The 22,936-nt window shown below is 38.5% G+C and overlaps 1 protein-coding gene across 1 annotated transcript in view; it reads right to left on the bottom strand.

The window, feature by feature from the left end:
- Window positions 1-22,936, bottom strand: part of WDPCP (WD repeat containing planar cell polarity effector) — a 157,303-nt gene that overhangs the window by 132,723 nt on the left and 1,644 nt on the right. The window contains exon 2 of the mRNA XM_074820585.1: window positions 21,579-21,660. Coding sequence (XP_074676686.1) covers window positions 21,579-21,592 — 14 coding nt within the window. The 5' untranslated portion in view covers window positions 21,593-21,660. The remainder of the gene's footprint in view (window positions 1-21,578; window positions 21,661-22,936) is intronic.

Raw genomic sequence — 22,936 nt, 5'->3', positions numbered from 1 at the left:
ACTGCCAGGATGTTGTCCCAAGCCAGTAAACACATGTTGTATATGCAAATACTTCTTCTTCCAGTCAGTTCAAGCTGACTCCATAAGGCTCAACTCTTCCCTTTTTTTACTGATTTTGTGTAGAACGGAGAAAATATTGTGAAGGGGGAAAAGCCCATCAAAAGTCCACTTTGGGGGAAATGACACAGCACTATGCTTGGGAAGGCTTCTCATGTGGCAGCATTAGGAGAACAAAGAATGCCATGGATGGTTTGTCATTTTAAAGACAAAGAATTAGGATTGTATCTAGGAAGCAATGTCCTGAAGAGGATGTTCCAAGTGATGGACTTGCAATAAATGGTTCTTGCCTTGCGAACAGTGGAATCTACCCCTACCAACTTCATAAACTTTTCTAAAACCTATCATGGTCATTCTTTCACAAGAGTGACAGAGGGGCTGCATGAAGCAATAGAAGTGCAAGAGAACAGCACTGGAAACAACCAGGAACAGTACAGCTTATTTGTTATCAAGATAATCCTGACAAGACAAGAATATTTAGGATTTATATGTTGGAAAATAAAAAAAATATCCATTACATTGCAAATAACTTTGTCATTTTCTCCTCCACGTCCCTGTTTTTGCTCAACCTGAGTTACCACATGCCATTTAAAAAAAAACCAACACCACTTCAGGCAACTTCTTACCGTTCTACTTGTGACACTTGAAACTTGTGACACTTTCTATGGATTTAAAAATAATAATTGAGCTCTCCAGAAAAGTGTCTGAATTCAAGACAAATTCTAAGACAAAAGCACCCATAGGGAAAAAAACACCACTGACAAAGAAAACACAATTATAAGAGCTCTTTAAATTTCAACAGGCAAGGAAACTTATGAGATACTTAGGGGTGAACATTCCAGGAGAAAAACTACACAAAGAAAAAAATTACATGCTGCTTTTAAAAAACAAAAATTACCTTGAGAAAATATGCAAACTTCCAAATTCATTCCTAGTGAGCAACCACCCTCTGCCTTTTTCAGGTCTGACCTACCCGTTGCCTAGCGATCCCTTAAATTGCATTTAGAGAAATGTAATCAAGTTTATATGGTAAAGGAATGGGAAAAAAACTGCCCAAGACCAAAAGGAAGGTCCTGTTTGGGGGAAGGGGAAGGCAGTGGGGTGGGGGGAGAACAGGAGAAGGGACCCTACCTTTCCTCTCAAAATTGTTACGAAGTCACACACACAGAAAGGCCTTGGCTGACTTTTGGTAGAATTTCAGGGTCTTTTACCACTTAACAGAAATCAGGAAGAAAAATTATCTTGGAATGTATTAAAATCTGAAAGGACATAAATAAAAATGCAACAAACTGACATAGGAAAAAAAAAGGAAATAGGAATTAAATGTCTGTTGTTTGGGGTTTTTTAAAAAATCACTTTATGCTCCTTTGAACCCCTGAAAAAATTTCCCTGGATTTTTCTCGGAGCCCTCAGACCAAGACATTTGACAAAACGGGAAACAGGTGGCTTGACTGGAAATGGTTTATTCCTTATGAGAAACAAAATTTGCCTGCTAAAAGTACTTGGCCTAGTTCTCTTCTTCTGGAATCCAAGAGCTCACTCCAAAAAACTTGTGGAAACACTTGGCATTCATATCTTATAATTAAGTAGAAGATAAATTACCTAGCTAGTGTTAGAGAAAGACTTATGCAGTTTGTTTCCACATTGCCATGAGGTATTATCTAATGCTTCTGTTTATTTTAAATCTAAAGGTCTGTTTCAAAAATAAACAGAATCTGTTTGCTCCATTGTTGTCATGATGTATGATACAGATGAGCACCTTAAAACATAAAGTCTGATTAATTTTAGACAAAGTCTTATTGTGCTAAATATTAGTATCTCTAAAATAGCCTTCCCAAATATGGAGTGCCTCTAGCACTGCAAACTTAAGATATACCAGCATGCCCATGAAAGCACACTGGGCATCTGGCTCCAGTTACACCAAGCGTCGATGACACGATCAATGCATCAGCACAGACAACACAAGGCACCCAGGTTTGCCAGACCAAGTCCAGCTCAGTAACTCCTCCATCCAGCCCTTCAGCTCCACATGCCACCACAGCTCGCAGCAGGATTAAAATCACGCAGAGGCTCACCAGCTCCACCTTCCGTAGCAGGGCAGAAAATCACCTCCCGTGGCTTTAAACCTCAATGTATCTGAATTCAGAGAAGGCTCTGCAAGAAAGACAGTTCAGAAGCTAACTACGAACTCTTTAACCAAGTAATAAGTGATAGGACAAGAGGTAATGGCCTCAAGATACGCCAGGGAAGGTTTAGACTGGATATTAGGAAGCATTTCTTTACAGAAGGGGTTGTTAGGCATTGGAATGGGCTGCCCAGGGAGGTGGTGGAGTCCCCATCCTTGGAGGTGTTTAAGAGTAGGATCAACTCAGTGCTGAGGGATATGGTGTAGTTGGGAACTGTTAATGTTGGGTTGATGGTTGGACTGGATGATCTTCAAGGTCTTTCCCAACCTAGACAATTCTGTGATTCTGTGAACTGCTGCATGCTCACAGAAAACCTTGTGATCCTGGACATCAGAAAAACAGCCACGTTAAATAATGTCACAATGGCCCCTCCAAAACAGCAGACACAAATTCATGGCGATGAGGTCAGCTGATTTCTCTGCCCTGCTGGTTTTGACAACGGGTCAGAGTGATCAGGACAGAAACATTCCTCCCTAAACTGTCGTTCTAAAATTCTGAAGTCAATACAACAATGTACACAGCAGGCAGCTGCACAGCTGTGTTTTCAGACATTCTCATTCCCTCACACTTTGTATGGTACTTAACTTTCACTTACATAATTTCTAGGAAAACTGCAAACAAAACCCAATTTATCCTAAGGTACCTCCACACACCACTCTCTTGGAGGAAGCCACTAAGTATTTTTGCTGAGAATTTGGTCTTTTATTCAAGATAAACATTTGCTTGTATGCTATTTAATGCAGCTGCTTTTATCAACACTTAAAGAGTAATTCAGGTTTTTTCCCACTATTCCATACCACAAAATATCAAGTCAACTACTGGAACAGACTGCTTTGCAAAAATTTCAAGGTAGTGGTTGGACTGATTTCCTTTCACACAAAGCCTAATAAAACAGTTTGGAAAAGCCCAACAATGGCGCTCCACTGCAGACTGAGTGGCACAGCATATTGCATCACCCAACAGTTTACAAAACTGACAGATTTGATGGGTGAATAATGTAACCATCACATTGGCAAAAAACAAGTATGATGCTTACATGTTTTTATAGAGGAATGATCTCTTCTTGATTGCTCAGGCACCTGAGCAACTATTTGCATATTATGCATCACACACATCCCAACACGACTGTAAATCTGATGACAGATTTATTATTTGGAGATATGACACTCTCTGCGATCCTAAGTCTATTGTGAACTACTGCAATAGCCACAAGAAAAACATACATGCCATGGTCAAAATTTTCTACCAAGCCCAAAGAAACAAAGAAGTTTCCTGTATTTGTCATATATTTTCTGGTGATGCAGAACAGAACGAAACAGTAGACACCTTCTGAGTAGGCCAACACTGTCTGGATAACACTAAAGGAGGAATTTTACATAGAATGGAAACTGGGTATTTTTTTTTTTGTGCAAACACTTGGCGTACTTCCATTACTTTCTGGCTCCCAGGTTTAAGGTGAGGTTTAAGCTCACAAGAACACACCAAGTACTATGTTAAGAGGCAAACTTGAGGGTATGCTTATGTAAAAAGCTTAGTTTGGGTAGTATTTCCAGCTCAAAACACTGACGCGTTCTAAGTGTTAGTTCTGGTTAGAATACTGAAATAGAATAGAGAGGTAAGAACTAAACTGTTTCTATATATTGCAGCTGGAAAACAAAACAGCATGCTGCCCACAAGTAGAAGAGAGTCATTCAGCTGATCCTCCTGAAAAAGTAAGATTTACAATTCCTCCCATCTATTCAGTAATTTCAGATAACAAATTAATGAAGAATTAAATTATGACTACAGAGAAGTTTTTCAAGTCTATTTTGCAAGACAGTAATTAGAAAGTCATTCCTTTAAAAGCAAACTAAAAACACATGACAAGAATGTATTTTTTACCTTAATAAACTCTGTATTTTCAAATTATCTGTTTTTCTGGTTTAGGCAAGTAAAGGTGATAATAGTTTTTAGTTTTATGATGATATACTTTCAGTTTTGCACAAAGTCAGGTGTCTAATAAATCACTAGCAAAACCCTTCAACGAATAAAATTAAAAAGCTTGTTTTAGAAAGAGACATGCAATTTTATGTAGCAGACTTTTAGAAATTAAAGCCAGTTTAAAAAAAGCTTTTTTCTCAAACATTTATGTCTCCGATTAATTTTTAAAGTCTTCTATAAATCTTCAACATTGTTCAGATATATAAGAGAAACATGAAATGTGGCAAAAATCGACAAGTTAATTTATTGCAGTCTGTAATCAACAATCTATGCTGATCTTCAGAAAAGATAAACTAGAAAACAGATGCTCATTCTGTGGAGGAGATAAAAGCAAATGGGAAACTCTGAAAGTGTTCCAGAAATGCAAATGCATACATCATTTGTGCTAAAGGCAACACCAACATTCTCCCTTAAACGAAGCAATATATCAACATGTAAGAACAAGGAAGCATTTTTCTGTCAGCAGAAAACACAGAAAACATTGCCAGTGATAAGTATGCGATCAAACTAAAAAGAAAATGGCAACAAGAATTACACAATACTTAAAATTTTATTTTTACTGTGCTCATATGCCACAACATATACAGGCTGTAATCCAAAGGACAAACAGTGAATGGCACTGCAACTTGTCTGATTTTCTACAGATTAGTGATCTACAAGCCCAACACTACTATGTCATCCTCATATTCCCAGACCTCCACACTAGGTTCCTCACTTTTCCCTCAAGTTTCCTAAACTCCTTCTACATTACATTCAGGTCATTCACTTCTTTGTAGCCCTTCAATTCCCTTTTCTTTCCTCTTCTCTGTCACTACACGCAACTCTCATGCCTGCCCAGCACAAAGCAGCACGCCGCGGCTGGTCTGGAGCGACAAGCTTTCTCAGCAACCAGTAAGTACGTATTTAATGATTGATATCAAAGGCTGAATCCAAAAAAATCCTTGAGCTCAGGTCACAGCCTTTTCTTGAGGAGTCTGTGGAAGGGAAGACCAACTTGGCTGTCCTGAGATTTCACAAAACACTCACAGACTTGGAGCTTTTAAGACCTGTACCTTATACATCAAATCAGCCAACAAGCTCCAAAAATGAATGTGGGAACTGAAAGGTAAACTGTGTGATCAGTTGTCCCTTCAGGTAATCAAAGAAAAATGCAGTTCCCTTACTCATCAGATTTTGCTTACAGGAGTCAGGTGATTAAAACAAAACGGGAAGTAACAGTGTTCTGAACATAAATGCATCTGTTGTCTGTCTGAAAATTATGGCTGCTACTATGAGCCAAGTGTTAACTCTACCTCTAGGTCATAATTTGAAGATACGAAAACTCTCAGCTACATTTCTTGTTAAGTATCTAAAGTTGCAAACACAAATTCATTCTAATACTTTAGTACTGCAGATTAACACTGATTTAAACCCTAACCTCAATAGAGACTAAGTTTCCATGACCAACAGAACAGGTATTTGCTCACACCAGAAGAGTAGTTTTACAAAAACCAGCTTGAAATCTACTTTCAGTACATTCCAAATCTGTTTAGCTTTAACATTAACTAGCAAAATCATGTATTTTTTTAAATTTTCCATAAAACTGTGCAACACATTCTTTCAAAACACCCATTCTTCAGAACTCTGAAAAATCCATAGTCACAAAGGGTAAGTCACTTATTGCCCCACACATCCCCCAAAGTACATTATCACATTCCAACTGCCACTTCCTAAAATAGGTATGTAAATCCATATTCGCATTTCACTTTTCAAAACTAGAGCACTTATAAATTGGCATTAGGACCCTGAATTCAAACACTTTGTGGTTATGACAAGACTTCACTGCACCATAAGCATGCTACTGGGCAATAAATGCCATTCCCTGATTCATTTTTGAACAATTTAACATCTTAATAATCAAAAGGAATGTTATCCAAGCTCTGAGGAAAGATGCGTGGATGAGTGATAAGATAAAGTAAAGTATCTTCAGAGAAAAAGAATGAAGGGTAACTCATTGATCCCAGAAAGAAAAGGTAAAAATTGCACTGCACCTCTACCTGGTGAAAGCCATATGTATTTCAGGAATGTTTTTTTCACTTTTTCTAAAATGTAGGAGAAAATGAGAACAAAATGTAATTATCAATACAATGCAGCTGTAATAGTGGTCACAAAAACTACATTTTGGTGTGTATGGAAATGTCTTTCCCCAGAGGGATAAAGTTCCTTATACTCCATTTCTGCCATATTCAATCACAATCCTGACTTTGCTGGGCAGATCCACTTTTTCATCACTTATACTTCATAGCAAAAGTGTGTCCTGGAGCTACAATTCTAAAAGGCAAACAATAACTCATTTCATAGTTCTTGCTTAAGTGTGGCAAATGAATTCTTATGTATTTCTCAAAATCAGAAAGAAGTGGGACATATGAAAATGTTTGTCAAGCAAAGTCTGGGAGAGGCCCAAGAACACTTGAAGGTGTCAACAGGACTTTGAAGGGCAAAAACCTCTTAACTTTTTCTGCATAGAGAACTGGACAATAGTTGTCATGCTGAGGAAACTGCCTCAGTTCTTGCCGAGCTCATTTCTGCTGTCACATTCCCAGTCACCAACTGCAGTTAAAGAAAAAAAAAAACAACATTGCTTTTTTTTTTTAATACCGATTCATCAAGATAGTTGTATCTTTTTGCAGTATGATGAGTGCCTAATTACAATGATTCAAATCTCTTGTCACCTTCAGGCTAGACTACAGATAGCAATGGTTTTTAGCCAGAGCTGATAGTGAAAATGAACTTGACAGAGCACGCAATGGTTTGTTAAGCATGATATAATATTAAAAACATCACTCCCCTTTTTAATCTAGCCAGGAGGAGGAAGAAATCACATGATTTCGAGTTCAAAGTTGCTAAATCCCTTCTCCAGCAGGGGAACATGCTTGTCTGATTACATTTTCAGGTTGAATGCATTTGTCATTCTATCACCCTTCTCCACATTCAGTCCTGTTTTGAGCCCTGTTGGCTTCAGACAGTTCTTTCTCCTCCTAATTTTGCTGTAATTTCTCAGAAGTTCCTTCAGCTTGCTACCCATTTTTCTTATTGGAAAAGGGTTATGTGCAGGCTGGGCCCTCTAGTGCATCTTAATGTTAATGCACTACATTCCCAGTCTGTTTTGTGTTGGCTTCCTCTACCAAGAAATTTCCGAAAGACCACCTACTCTGTCACAGAATCAGAGAATCACCTAAGTTGGAGAAGACCTGAAGGTCATCTAGTCCAACCATTAACCTCACACTGACAGTTCCCAACTCCACCAGATCCCTCAGCGCTGTGTCAACTCTACTCTTAAACACCTCCAGGAATGGGGACTCCACCACTGCCCTGGGCAGCCCATTCCAATGCCCAGCAACCCCTTCTGGAAAGAAATACTTCCTGATATCCAGTCTAAACCTTCCCTGGTGCAGCTTGAGGCCATTCCCTCTTGTCCTATCGCTTGTCACTTGGTTCAAGAGACTCATCCCCAGCTCTCTGCAACCTCCTTTCAGGTAGTTGTAGAGGGCGATGAGGTCTCCCCTCAGCCTCCTCTTCTCCAGATAAACACCCCCATCAGACCTGTGCTCCAGACCCTTCACCAGCTTCGTTGCCCTTCTCTGGACACGCTCGAGTCATTCAATGTCCTTTTTGTAGTGAGGGGCCCAAAACTGAACCCAGTAATCGAGGTGCGGCCTCACCAGTGCCAAGTACAGGGGTAAGATCCCTTCCCTGTCCCTGCTGGCCTCGCTATTTCTGACACAAGCCAGGATACCATTGGCCTTCTTGGCCACCTGGGCACACTGCTGGCTCATGTTCAGCCAGCTGTCAATTAACACCCGCAGGTCCCTCTCTGACTGGCAGCTCTCCAGCCACTCCTCCCCAAGCCTGTAGTCCTGCTGGTGGTTGTTGTGGCCCAAGTGCAGAACCCTGTCCATGTGCCTTTTGCAAGTGGACCCTATCTGTGCTTGTGTAACCTCAAAAGAAGCGGGAGTTGACTGAGTGATATCCACTCTAGTTGTACTGTTGCTTATTGGCAAGACTCAAACTGGAGCACTCGTCTCCATGAATGGCACCCGCTGCAAAAATCAGCATCAAAAGCCCAGCAGGAAACTTGAGAGATGAAGGCAGAGAAACAGCCTCCTCACCAGGAGCAGTTCAGGAATGAAACCTGCTTAACTTCAAATACAGGTCCTTTATGAGGACAGTGATCTGTACTATCCCTTGAGATCAAAAGACTACAATGAGGCACATACATGCACGCATAAGGCCTAGGTGGGAGACTGGAAATATTTTCAGATCCTCAGAATATATTCAGCTTCTGCTTAAGCCAGACAACAAAACCCTGAGGCTGTAATTCTCTTAGTCGCTATGCTGCGTGTCCTATCCAAGCCAACCTAAAACTTCAGTGTATAGAAAACCATCTTGATACTCCCGTATCACAAATTTTTTGACTCCTCAGGTTCTATTTCACGATCATTAACATAATTATTAATCTGATCTCAAACTATTTGCTTGTCTTTCACTTTTAGTTTCTTAAGATCAAAAAGACCTTGCTAACAGGCAAAACTGGAGATGGTTAAAATGCTTTAAATAAAAAGCTGCAATTATATCTAAACAGATATTTTTATGTCACTTAAAAAAAATATGGTTTTTAAGTAAGGAGTGAAATGCTTTTAAAATAGGCAATATTATGTACGTAACCAAAATTTATACTGACAAAGCTTGTAACAGTCCAGGGGAAAAAATGTAACAAAACATAACAGAAACTGGCCATGGTACAATAACTATGAACAATATCAGAATCATCTGTATTAATTCTCAACACGGCATATATAGCTTCGCTATGTGTGATCTCTTAAACTGATAAAATCAAAGATCAGCAAACATAGATATGAATGTCCTCTATATGAATGCCTGTTTCTTTACACACTGATGAATCTTTTCAGCCACAATAATTAACAAAGGAAAAGGAAGTCTATGGTATAGGCAGTTGCATATTTTGTTACAACTTCCCAGGTTACTGAAAATTCAGTGCACCTCTTAGCTGCATCACACCCAGTCTATGTTTCAAAAGAAATTGTTGAAAGAAAGATTTTTTTTTTTTAATGGATTTTGAAAGAGCTCTGCCAGCAAAAGCGTTCCCAGTTTTGGAGGGGAAAATGTCATTATAGGCACCCTGCAAATGTCATAGAACATGAGGAAATAGCATACAAGTGACCAAGTTTTCTAATCAGCTTGCAGTTACCTGATGAAATCACTACAAGGCAGAAGCATTTTGAAGCTTGCTTTTCTTTCACTGCAAGATTAATTTAAACTCTACTTTTAAAACCTTCCAAAACTGTTTATTACCATTCAAGTTGTGTATATGATTTGCGATCAACAGGTGTGACAAAACATGAACAAGCTTTTGAAAACCAAGAATAGGCTTATGTTAAACTGTTGTGGACCAGTTTAACATAAGGATGAAACCTGTTGTGACTGATTTTTAAATAAAACAGAGTTAAATTAATACCACTGACATTAATCATAATGGAACAATCACTATTTATGGTTTTTCTGTTAATTCTGGTAGTAAAACTCTGGATGTGGTCACAGAAATTATAAATCTGATTTGTTATCTGGAAAACAAAACAATTATAGTAATCTTCTGCTATTACAAGCAATTGTCTTTAATTACCTCAATATATTACTTCATTGTCTGAAAAGACAGGATGTCAGTTTGAATAGCATTGGTTTGGCAGCCCCAAATTACCAACAACCATTAAAACAGTGCATGTTCTCTCTATTCCTTCCCCTAAAAGAGGATCTGAGCTCTCACAGAAGCTTGACTTTCTACCTTAGTATCACACAAAAATAAAAATTGAAATGAAAGGAATCAGACAGACGATTTCAAAAATTCCAATTGGCATGTTCATGTCTTTTAAGTTTGTTCTTTGCATCTTGCATATCTTTTAATTATTAATCATTTCACAGTTTGACCCACTCTTTTTACCAACCCATTTCTCATCTGACTCCAATTTACACCAAAGGTAAATGGCAATATAATGGAAACAATGGCACTGCGCAAACAACCTGTTACTTGACAATAATTCTGCAGATGGCCATGCAAGGATGCCTTTACAGCATCAGCCAATCACTGGCAAATGTCTGGCTTCTACGGAGTTTAAAAAAAATTTAAAAAAATTGCAAAAATGAGAAAAAAATCATTTTTAAAATCAGATATAGGAATTATCCACTACCATTACTGCTGTGAGTATATTATAGGTCAGCTTTCAACATGAAAATCAAACTAATGTCCTTTTGTGATAGTAAGATTGCAACACTTAAATTATGCATCCTTTTTGTAAACTTGGGCATCAGTAACTGGTTGAAGTCTTTGACCTTGTGTTTGTAATTCTGTAATTCCACATACGCCAAAGAAACTTCTGTCATTTACAAATTTTGGAATATGATTTCAACCACAAAGATTGTATTTCCTTTTTTTAAAAAAAACACTTCTGTATTGGTAGCTGGGGGGTTTGGGGGTGGCTTCTGTCAGAAGCTGCCAGAAGTTTCCCCTGTGTCCGACAGAGCCAGTGCCAGACGGCACCGAGACAGACCCGCTGCTGGCCAAGGCCGAGCCCATCAGCGACGGTGGTAGCGCCTCTGTGATAACATGTTTAAGAGGGAAAAAGCAAACAAACTGTAAAGCTCAGCAGAGAGAGGAGTGAGAATATGTAAGAGAAGCAACTCTGCAGCCACCAAGGTCAGTGCAGAAGGAAGGGGGGAAGTGGTCCAGGTGCCGGAGCAGAGATTTCCCTGCAGCCCATGGCAAGGCAGCCTGTGCCCCTGCAGCCCGTGGAGGTCCACAGGGGAGCAGAGACCCACCTGCAGCCCAGGGAGGACCCCACACTGGAGTGGGTGGATGCCTGAAGGAGGCCGTGACACTGGGGAGCCCACGCTGGAGCAGGGTCCTGGCAGGACCTGTGGCCCCATGGAGAGAGGAGCCCATGCTGGAGCAGGTTTGCTGGCAGGACTTGGGACCCCGTGGGGGACCCACACTGGAGCAGTTGGTGAAGAGCTGCAGCCCATGGGAAGGACTCATGTTACAGAGTTCGTGGAGGATTGTCTCCCGTGGAAGGGACCCCACACTGGAGCAGGGGAAGAGTGTGAGGAGTCCTCCCCTTGAGGAGGAAGGAGCAGCAGAAACAACGGGTGATGAACTGACCACAACCCCCATCCCCTGCCCCTCTGTGGTGCTGGAGGGGCTGAGGGAGAGAAGTCGGGTGTAAAGTTAAGCCCAGGAAGAAGGGAGGAGTGGGGGGAAGGTGTTTTTAAGATTTGATTTTATTTCTCATTATCTTACTCTGATTTAATTGGTAACAGATTAATCTCCCCAAGTCGAGTCTGTTTTGCTGAGATGGTAACTGCTGAGTGATCTCCCTGTCCTTATCTCAACCCACGAGCCTTTCATTATATTTTCTCTTCCCTGTCCAGCTGGGGAGGAGAGTGATAGAGCAGCTTTGGTGGGCACGTGGCATCCAGCCAGGGTCAACCCACCACAACTTCATCCAGGATTTATCACTTTTTAAGGACATTATTTAAAAATGCATTAATTCTGAGCAATTTGGGAAAATGTTCTCTCAAATCAGAGCTGTGACTGACCATTCTAGTTAGCTGAAACATTTGGCTCTTTCCACTTTCACAGCTGTAAAAGATACGATTAAACTAACTTAGCCACACAAGTTTAACCTTCCACACTGGCAGTGCAAAACAAAACCAGTAAATGGCTTCAGCTGGAGGAAGCAGAGTTCAGTAATTTCTGTATTTTACACAAGTCTTTATTTTACAAGAGTCTCATTTATAGCTGATACAATAGTAGGGGCCTTCTCACTTTCATCTGCGGATTTCATTTCCCAAAACCTTTGTCTGAGTTGGGCTTGCTCAAATTAAAGTCATAGCTGCTGTTACATTTCTGTGTGATGCTTCCTTTCCACCACCTGTTAAGGGAAGCAGAAATATTTTCACCATTATCATTATTCCTTTACTTTTAAGCAGAAGGCCAACAGCATAATCTTCGCACTAATCCATGAAACAGATGACAATTATTATATATATGTGAGAAAAAGATGCAGAATTTTCAGTCTTCTGCTTCCTTGCCCTGTTCAGCAGATACTGCATTATTTCCTTTCATGATGATAACATTTCTTTGATCCCAGCAAAGAGATTTTTGAAAAATAGTTAGAAATAAATGTAGAATAACTAACTTACATGGCCTCAATTATAAAATGACATTTACTGCCATTCATTCAGGCAGTTCATTCAGGCAGTTTTAAAATTCACAGCATGCCATCTTCGGAAAATCAAGCAGCAGTCCCTTCACAGGTATGCCACTCCTGTAGCTTTATGCAACGTCTGCACTCTCGTCCTTGAATTCCGAGTGACTAATAACCTTAGCACAGCACATATTTTAAAAGTACACTGATGCCAAAGTTGGCATTTATTCACCAACATTATAGGTGGCTTATTTTATAGGCTCCTTTTTAAGGAATATTCAACCACTTGCACATTGTGCATAATTTCAAGCTCACCGCAGTGAAGTTCAGCCATGTACTAGAATTGAATGTGTTGCATAGTTTTGCCAATCTGATTCAGAAAACAATCATGACAGCAGCACAGTTAATTTATTAAGTCATGTACTGAACAGGGATACAACTTGATATATTGCAAAGCAGAGAGGCAGAAAAAGCCACTTGGGGGGTTTCCTAATATCACATATAAAAACTTCTACCCAGAGAACAAAATAACAAACTCTTTGCAAAAGAAGAAAGGTGATAAACATCATCACTGACAGATGCCAAAGAAGCTAGTCTAGCTATCTTTGTGGAATCTAAATATTTAATTTGCCCTTTGATGAAATGTCAAGTTATTCTGAAATCAAATAGTCCCCTGAGGAGTAAGGTCTGCTTAACTACCTAAGTTTTTATTTAAATGAAACTGCCATCAATGCCACTGTTTCATTGTCTGAATTTTGTATTTTAACACAAGAACGGCACTGTGTCACAAGTTTTCCAGTACCAATCTTATACTGAGTTCCACATGAAGAGACCGTTTCAGGCAGCTGAAACAGTCATGAAGTTAACAACACTCCTAAGAGACAGGTGACTCTGCCAGCAGAGCGTTCAATGAACATTCTGAGCTTTCACATAGATTCTGTCACAAGCTGCACCTCATTCATTGACATTACATCATGAAGAATTTTGTTTCAATTTGAATGTATTAATTAAATTTACAAAGGAACTCTCTCAATATCTAAAAATTACCAACACTTAAAAAACATGTCTGCTTCCTCACATGTAACCACGTATATAGACTGTCACAGGAGGTGCCTATTCACCATTCTGCTTTGTGTGACAGCCTCACCTTGTGCCCCCTAAGATCATGGAAGAGATCCTCCTGGAAGCTGTATCAAGGCATATGGATGACAGGGAGGTGACAGGGACAGCCAGCGTGGCTTCACAAAGGGCAAATCATGCCTGGCAAATCTGGTGGCCTCTTACAACAGAGTGACTGTGTTGGTGGACAAGGGAAGGTCAACTGATGTCATCTATTTTGACTTCTTTAAGGCCTTTGACACAGTCCCACACAACATCTCTGCCTCTAAATTGGAGAAATACGGATTTGACAGATGGACCATTCCATGGATAAGGAATTGGCTGGATGGCTACATCCAAAAAGTTGCAATCAACAGCTCAATGTCCAAATGGAAATCAGTAACAAGTGGTATCTTTCAGGTGTCTGTTTTGGGACTGGTAATGCTCAATATCTTTATTAATGACATAGTGGGACTGAGTGCACCTTCAGCATGTCTGCAGATCACACCAAGCTGAGTGGTGCAGCTGATATGCCTGATCAGTGGGATGCCACCCAGAGGGACCTTGACAGGCTTGAGAAGCAGACCAGTGTTGACCTCATGAAGTTCAACCATGCCTACTGCAAGATCCTGCACCTGGGTCAGGACAATCACCAATATCAGTACAGCCTGGGGGATGAATGTATTGAGAGCAGAGGAGGACTTGGGGATATTGGTAAATGAAAAATGAGGTTACGAGTCGGCAATGTGTGCTCGCAGCCCAGAAAGCCAATTGCATCCTCATAAAAAGAAAGAGGGCCAACAGGTTGAGGGAGGTGATTCTCCTCCTCTACTCCACTCTCATGAGACAACACTGCATCCAGCTGTGGGGACCCCAGCACAAGAAAGATGTGGACCTGTCCAGAGAAGAGCCGTAGAAAAGACTGGAGGGACGGAACATCTCTCCTATTAAGAAAGGCTGAGAGAGTTGGGTTGTTTTAGCCTGTAGAAGAGAAGGCTCTGGGGAGACCTTACTGCAGCCTTTTAATACTTAAAGGGGGCTTATAAGAAAGATGGAGAGAGACTTTTTACATGAGGGTCTGTAGAGACAGGACAAAGGACAATGGTTCTAATCTGAAAGAGGGTAGATTTAGATTAGAAGAAATTCCTTACTGTGAGGGTGGTGAGACACTGGAACGTGTTGCCCAGAGAAGTTGTGGCTGCCCCCTCCCTGGCAGTGTTCAAGGCCAGGTTGGACGGGGCTTTGAGCAACCTGACCTAGAGGAAGGCGTCCCTGCCCACAGCAGGGGGGTTGGACTAGATGAGCTTTAAAGGTCCCTTCCAACCCAAACCATTCTATGTTTCTATGATAAAAGCAGTAGGCAACTCGTTGCAACTCACTGCATTACATTCACTGCATCTGGTCAAGTTACCAAAACAAAAACCGGCAAAACAATGGATTGGGAAGCATCTGCTTAAAATACACAGCTCAGGTAAAAAAAGAGTGGAAATACCTTTGTACAATAGCTCATTAAGCTTTACATTTGCTTCTGTTTTTCTTTATACTATTATTTAAAGAACAATCAATATAACCATTATCAAATATAATTACAGAAAATTGTAATGACAATTGAAAATAAAGGCATGTAATAGCAGTGATTTTGAAGTCCATATAGACTTATTCTTTCAACATATATTTGTAATGCATTTTACAAGCCTTCCATTTCTCAAGGAAGACAGGCTCAACATTTACAAAATACCTAAGTGTCCTCCAAAAATCCAGAATATTCTTTGAAGGTGCATTTCTTAAGAGTTTGGTCATTTCTGTCCAAAAATTACATAACAAGATGGTATTATTACCCCTAGGCTGATATGCTTGCTTTCTAAGAGGTGCATTCAAACAGATCATTATCTCTCAGACTTTATAACCGCATCTGCAAGATAGTGTCTCACACTACCTGCTCAGAAGTTTGGGTACAACTACCTGAGATCAACTGCGATGGAAAAACAGCCTATTAACCTTCAGTAGGCCTCAGCTCCCATTAAAAGGTATGCGGTAATTCAGAGCCCATGAGTGGCTCTCAGCAGGCAAGCTGGTGGCCACCAGTACTGCAGTGGAGTTCCCAGCAGTGACAGCAGATCTTGCAGTAGGGCTGCGATACTCCACTAGCTTTCATTACAGAAATCTGCAACATTAATTTGGCAAGAACTGAGTCTAGCATTGCAGTTAGACTAAGGATGCTGTTAATGAAATTCCACTCATTTATGTCCCACATGGGTATGTTGTATACCTATACTTATAGTCCTGATATCCACATGATGAAAGACAAAACCATATTAAATTGCATTTATTATGCATCTTAAATCATCTGGAGTACGCTGTTCTTTCGAATCCTCTCTGCAGTTTTTTAGTCTTTAAATCATGTTCCCCCCCCCCATCTGATTAGTCAGGCAAGTCACAATGGTCCAATTTCACAGGCAGCTGGCCCGCTATTGTTAAAAAAAAAAACCCTCGTGAAACTCTAAGCAGGTATGAAATATTGCAGTATTAACATTTTCCTGGACACTATCTACATCAGTCAAAAGTCCAAACAGGAAAAAAGTCAGCTACAGGTGGAAAAGAACCCTACTATTTCTCTAAAGACTGTAGATCTTAATTTTCCAACAGAAATGTACCACTTGCCCTTGCTCTAACTAATACTGAGATACTTAATCATATAGTAAGAAATATATTCATGTTAGAGATTTTCTAAACCTTTTAGAAATACTCTTTTGCTCTTTCCCCAGAATCTTGTAAGCTGGGGACTCCTAAAATAGCTTTCCTATAAAATATGGCATATATATGTTATAAAAACATACAGGTTTAATGAGCATATTTTTGACTAAAGTTCACTAATGGGTTTGCCAAATTAACCAGCCCAGAATTGTGTAAATATATCATTAAACCCCATATTGTATTTGCATATTACCTGTCTCTTAAGAGTGTATTTGTCCTCTGTTTTGGCATTTTACATATTTACAAAGATACTCTAAAATTTTGCCTTACTAAGAAAAATTGCATAGAATAAGAAAAACTTCTGTGGTAACTTTGGAATCTTTTAACTTGTAAATTAGCAATGAAAGCACTGAGATAAGTCTTTGGAAGTATATTTGAAGTTTTAATGAAAGAGTCAGATTACAAAAGGCCATAGTGGGAGTTTTATATGAAGAAGCTTTAAAGTTAGTTGCAATGTATTAAAAAACAACATTCAAATAAATTATTTTTCACTGCAGTATGCCAAGTTTTTCGAGATAGAATTAAAATTGGGCTTTCATTTTAGACCAAGTAAAGCATAATATTAGACTATAATACTGCATATACTAGTGAGATCCAAATGCCCACGGTGTTGCAAGAGAACATTTTCCCTCAGGCATTTGAAATTTAATGCTTCTTTAATATTCTCTGTTGGATATTGTTAGAATGGAATTTCAAATATTTCCTGCAATTTGAGTTAAAGATTACTGAATAATGCTGAGCAGCAAAAAATTTTTGAAGCGTACATCTAAAGCTGGCATAGTAGCTTAATGTCCTGTTGTTTCTTGCTTTAGCAAAATTAATTTCTACAGTCTTCAACCATGAATTCAAGCACCACCTGGAGATACAAACCCATAATTTAACTGTGGTGTATTTCTAGCTCCCTTGACTAATACACTGAGGCTAGACCCTGTATGTCAGGCAGCTATAAAAGGAAAAGGCCATTTCATAGCAATACTTTATATTCTCCTAAGTCAGACAGCAGGCAACTTGAAAAACAGTATCTGGCCCATTATTGTAGATAAATGGGATTACCTGACATGAAATAAGTGTACATGGTTTTGCCTATATTAAAAGTATATATTCTACTATATAGTCAAGAGTAACACCTTTCTGATAGGACTCAACGTATTCAAAAGGCTTTTAATTAACCTCTTCACCATACATGTGTTAGTGCATTACCATGGTTACTCCATACAGGTAAGGGTAGACCGCAAATTAAACCTAACAAAAAGGCATAGTTGTATCATTCTAGAAACAAACTAGAAAAAGACTAATGATAATCATGATTCCCTTCGCTTGATTACTTCATGGAGAAGCCTCCTTCATCCAAAGACACAGCTACTTTCTTTTCCATCATTTGTGTCACAATGTAAGCAGTCACGCTCCCGATTTCGTTCCATGGCTATTGCTCCCTTATCACTCATACTGGGCACATGCAGACTTACTCCTTGGCTCTCTTCTACAGGAAGCCAGGAATTCCCCTCAGAATGGCCTGGAATGCTGCTTCAGACAGTATGACTGCTGTGAGTTCAGATGAAGTAATTCCTCAACACCACCCAGCCAGGTAAGGCAACTCTACCAAATGCCTTCGCGACACACCCAAAAGTTTTAAACATTGATCCTCAGTCTCATGCTGCAAGAAAACTATTCTCACTGGCTCCAACACAACCCTCATCGACACTCTGAACTGAAAAGCAAACAAAAATATATGTATGCACGTTCTCGAGCTGCAGGAAACTCAAACTTATGTAACATGGGTATGGCCAATAGAATCCACACAGCTGGAATCATGGGCCTACACTTTTATTAAGAGATGGGGACAGTTTAGCCTTGCAGTGTACAACTGATTGAATACAAGCACGTGCAGAAATTGAGTACTTGTGTTTAAGTGAGCAGAATGAATAAATACAATTTTTTCTTTTTTTCCCTCAAGGATCAGTAAAAACACTGAATATGGACAGTACTATAAGCAACACTAAAGCCATCCATGGACTCTGCTGCTGCATAAAAATCAATCTGGACAAAGTTTCCAAAAGCAGGCCAGACAGCAAAATGAATCTGTGCAGCAGCAGAAAAACCTCCATACAGAACCTAATGTGTTTAGTTGGCTCTTAAGTTTATTACTGATAAATCCATATTTTGTAAGTTACATTTCACATATGAATAATGTCATTAAGATAAAAATTGATCAGTATTTTCATTCTGTAAAGGGTTAGTTTTTAAACAGTTAACTTTAAAAAGTCAACATCATAAGACATCATTCTCCCTCCACAGATATTTCCAGTCCTATTTTCTTTAAAATATCATTCAATACTTGGGGGAAAAAAAAAAGAGAAAAATTCAATCTGTATAATGGCAGCTATTAACAACTTAGTTCTGTGAAAATACAGAAACAAATACAAATGCATATTGTAAAACTAAGATGAAATATTCTAAGCAAACTGTGTGATCATAATTCATAGCAATAACCTTAATGAGAACAGCACTTGTAATTATGTGACAGGTTTGGCATGGAAAAGCATCCATCAGTCATTCTGACATGGAAAGGATGGATAAAGGAAGCAGATGGATTCACCCGCCTGCACTGAGTCTAAAAATGTGAAGTAATCATTATGGCTGGTAACTTTTTGTATGAAAATGTATTCCTTGATTACCAGGTTATAACGAACAAGTGCAGAAGACAGTCATATAAGAGAAAAAGCAAACATTTATTTTCAGTAGAAGTGGTTTCACCACTTGACTAAATGCTTACCTCATTTTAAAAAACTTAAAAGGACATGAGCTTAATGTTTAAGTCTAGTTTGGGGAGGGCAGGGAATTGGTTTTGGGGGTTTTTTGTTGCTGTTTTTTATTGTTGTCATGGATTAATTTAAGATTACAAGGTTTGATTTTGTAGAACTTGAATTGTTACACGTGTAATTTCTCCTTTGGAATACCAACCTGACTCTTCTGATTGGGGTTAAAACGCATCAACACTTTTATGTGTTTTTTTAAAACAGGAGGAAACTGAATGAAGAAGCTATTGCATAATACCAAGATAATTTTTAGATGTTCATAAAAAGGCAGATTTTCATTACTCACATGCTTACAGCTAATGCATTAACCTGCTAGTTTTACTGAACATACTAACAAGCTGGTATAACCCTCATTCAAAAGCAGCAATGTCATGGATATGCCTTGGAAACTCACCATATCAACAAAAACAATTTCATGACACTCCAAAAATCCAATCAGGCAAGGAAATGTACCATTCCTTGTGATCAAGGTAACATTCTTTTCACATGAATCCCTAATCTGACACTCTTCTTGTTGCATTTTAATTAGGAAGTCACACTTCCCAAGGAAATTGCCATATTACTTTTATACAGTCTGCATGGAAAAAAAAAATAAAATCTTTAGATGCACTTTAATGCAAGTGTTTCAAATAGTTAACTAACTGAATCCGTGATGTCCAGATTATGGATTGGCATTTTGCATCACAAATGTACATTTAGGTTCCATGGTCTGGAAACCCACTTAGCAGAACAACCAGACAGCAAATACAGAAAAGCACTTTCTGTCGTACTCATGCCACTCTCCTATTTGCAAAGGGTGCTTTTACTCCTCCCCTCTCGCCATTTCCCATCTCCCAAGGGTTTGCAAAAGCCTCTACCACCTGAGTTCACCTACCATGGGAAGAACTACCTAATTCACTCAGAAGTTACAAGTCACAACCAATCTCCTCCACACGTTGACATTAGTGAGTAGAAAATCCACACATTGCTGTCACAAAGTGTCTGTTCAACAAAAGATAGGTTTGTGTTAAGGTAAAAGAGAATCCAGTAAGACTATTTCTCATACACCAGGAACACAATTCTTCTGTTCTCTTTGTAATAATTCAGAGATCAACTTTGCTGAATTTACAGCCAATATACCAAAGTCTTTGTGTGTGTGTGTGGGCACATGCGTTTTGGTTGCATGGGGTTTTTTTAACAGGGATTCTCTGTACCCTGTACTTCTAAGAACTGTGAGAAACCCTCTAGAAATGGTTCACAGATGGTAGATCTTCCAGGGCCTCTCAGCTTTGCCTACAACGGGGTTGCTATTATCAAGCCACTGTGCTACCACAACCCCTAGTCAGTGACGGAGCCCTGCAACACCTGAACTTCACTCCAGGCACTGGAGGCCTACAAGCATCAAGCCAGTCACCTCAGATCTACCTACGCCAGACAGCAAAGGAGGCCTTAACTATCACAGTGTCCTCTATCAAACATACAACACGTGTTTGTACTATTAACCTACTTAGAAATAAGAAACAAAAAGGAACATTCTGGTCACAATTTTTATTAAGATTTAACTCATGAATAGTTCATAAAGATTACTGATACATATTACAAGCACGCTATACATGATTTGTGTCTTTTCAGTCAGTAGGCACATGAGTACAGAACGTTTTATGGCATCCTATCCCCCTATTAAAAACATATTAAAGGTTGTAGAAATCAATCAATGAATGATTAATTACCTCTAATTATGTCAAAACCCAACAAAACTATTAAGACGTAACAACGAAGCCATAGGATAAAATGAAACCAGTTCCAAAGAAGGTAAAGTTTCTCTTTAAGACAGAAAGTTTTCTGAACCACAGCAAAAAAATCAGGGTTATAAGCAGAATTTCTAGATATGTCAGTTTCTTCATACCATTTAATGTATATGCAGCCTCACGTAACTGAAGTTTAGAAATGAGGAGTGAAAAATTAGTTTTGGACATTAGCACTAGGAATACAAAAAAATAAATAATGTATAAAAATGTAAGTTCTTAAGGAAAAACGTACCCATATTAATTTTCTAAACTAAGATTTTAATTGTTCTTGCTTGTATCGATATCTTTACCTTTTTTAAACTCTATTACAGATTTCTTGTATACCTTTAAAAATAGCTTTTGATCCTCTTAATCTTATTTCAGTACTTTTTTGTAATGCTTTATTTCTGAAAAATTCCTTATTATTATTCCTTTGGATCATAACCCAGAAGAATTTCCAAAACTATTCCAATTCTACTATTATTTCTAAGATTGAAACTGGCCATTATAATTTTTTTTACAGTCTTAAACATTTTAAACTTTAATTATATCACACAGACATGCTGCAGGTAAATGCATGAGATAAAAGAAAAACAGTATTATACATGGAGATGATAAAAAGATAACTTCACAAATTATTGAAAATTAAGTGTAAAAACTTACCTAAAAAAATTCATCAATTTCTATAGATGGCAATGAAGAAAAAGAAAATCCCATCCAAAATACTGTTAAAGAACACAGCCAGCTGTTAACAGAGAATAATTCATTTTAAAATATAGAAAAAAAAATAGCAAAGAATTCTGGCAGACTACCCTTCAAAACTATTAGTTGCCTTGAAAAATAATACTTAATCCCCGCAAAATGGAGATTAAAACATCTTGAGTATTGTGTTGTTTAATTAAACCAATTTCCAAGTAATTCAGTATCTTTTGAGTGCAAAAACTGTAAAGTATATTTCAAGAATTAGACGAGTGTCCAATCCACACGCACACTAAATTTCCATTACTTCTTTTGCACATAATGTTTCCATTTATGTAGCTCTTCAGCTTAAAGCGCTGCACAAAAGACACATACTCATAAAACATGAGGTAATCATTAAAGAATATTTAAAAATCACATCAACACCTTATGATCTCAAAAAATACTGGCAACAGAAGATGCAAAAGTGGCAAGAAAATTATGAGAATAAAACTGGAGGAATTCTGAAGACTGTGACAAAGTTGACAGGAAAAACAGCATTAAATTTAGAATGAAAATATCAAAAACTTTGAAAAGGTTGTAAGACTAATGATCAGCAAAAATAAGTCAAATGCATCACGCTTCTTGAAGATCAAGAGAAGATGGAAGATTTGGAAGAGGAGATTTAGCAGTCTGGGTTCAGAAGCTCAAACACAGTGTGTTTATAGATTCCTACAGTCTGAAGACAGTGGCATGATTTAACAGCATGAGAAACACGACCAAGAACTAACCCTTCCTACAACACCAGAAAGGTTTCTACCCAGAAGCAAAGGGTGTATTTTAAAAAATAAAAAACACCAGGAAAAGGAACTGTAAAAACCAGATAGAGAGACAAAAGCATGTCATTTACATTTTGCTTGGAAGATATTAAAGCTTAACAAGTAGAAACAAAATTTAAGCCAAATAAAACCAAAATGGTAGAATTATTAAGTTTTTCTAACTTTAAAAATTACACCACGTTCGTAAAAGGTGAAACTTTAAGGTATCTTTAGTTAAACTAGCACAAAATACAGTGCAGTCTTAAACCAATTTAACTCTATCTTGGATTAATTATACTGGGAACAGATTTAAAATAAACTGATACACGTCTCTGAGAAATAAAAGCATTTACACATGGCTTTGCACCATATTCATTACAAATCACTTTCAACATAAGATATGTTGTTATCTTCAATGACAATTCAAGGAGCACAAGCTTGGGCAAAAAAAATGAGGGAGCCTTACCTACAGAAGAAAGTTTGACTAGCTTAACTGAAATCCACTAAACCAATACAGTCTGCTGT

This window comes from Strix aluco, chromosome 3 (genome assembly GCF_031877795.1).
Source record: "Strix aluco isolate bStrAlu1 chromosome 3, bStrAlu1.hap1, whole genome shotgun sequence".
NCBI classification, from domain to species: Eukaryota; Metazoa; Chordata; class Aves; order Strigiformes; family Strigidae; genus Strix; species Strix aluco.
Note: the sequence above shows the minus strand (reverse complement) of the source record. Positions and strands in the feature narration are given on the sequence as shown.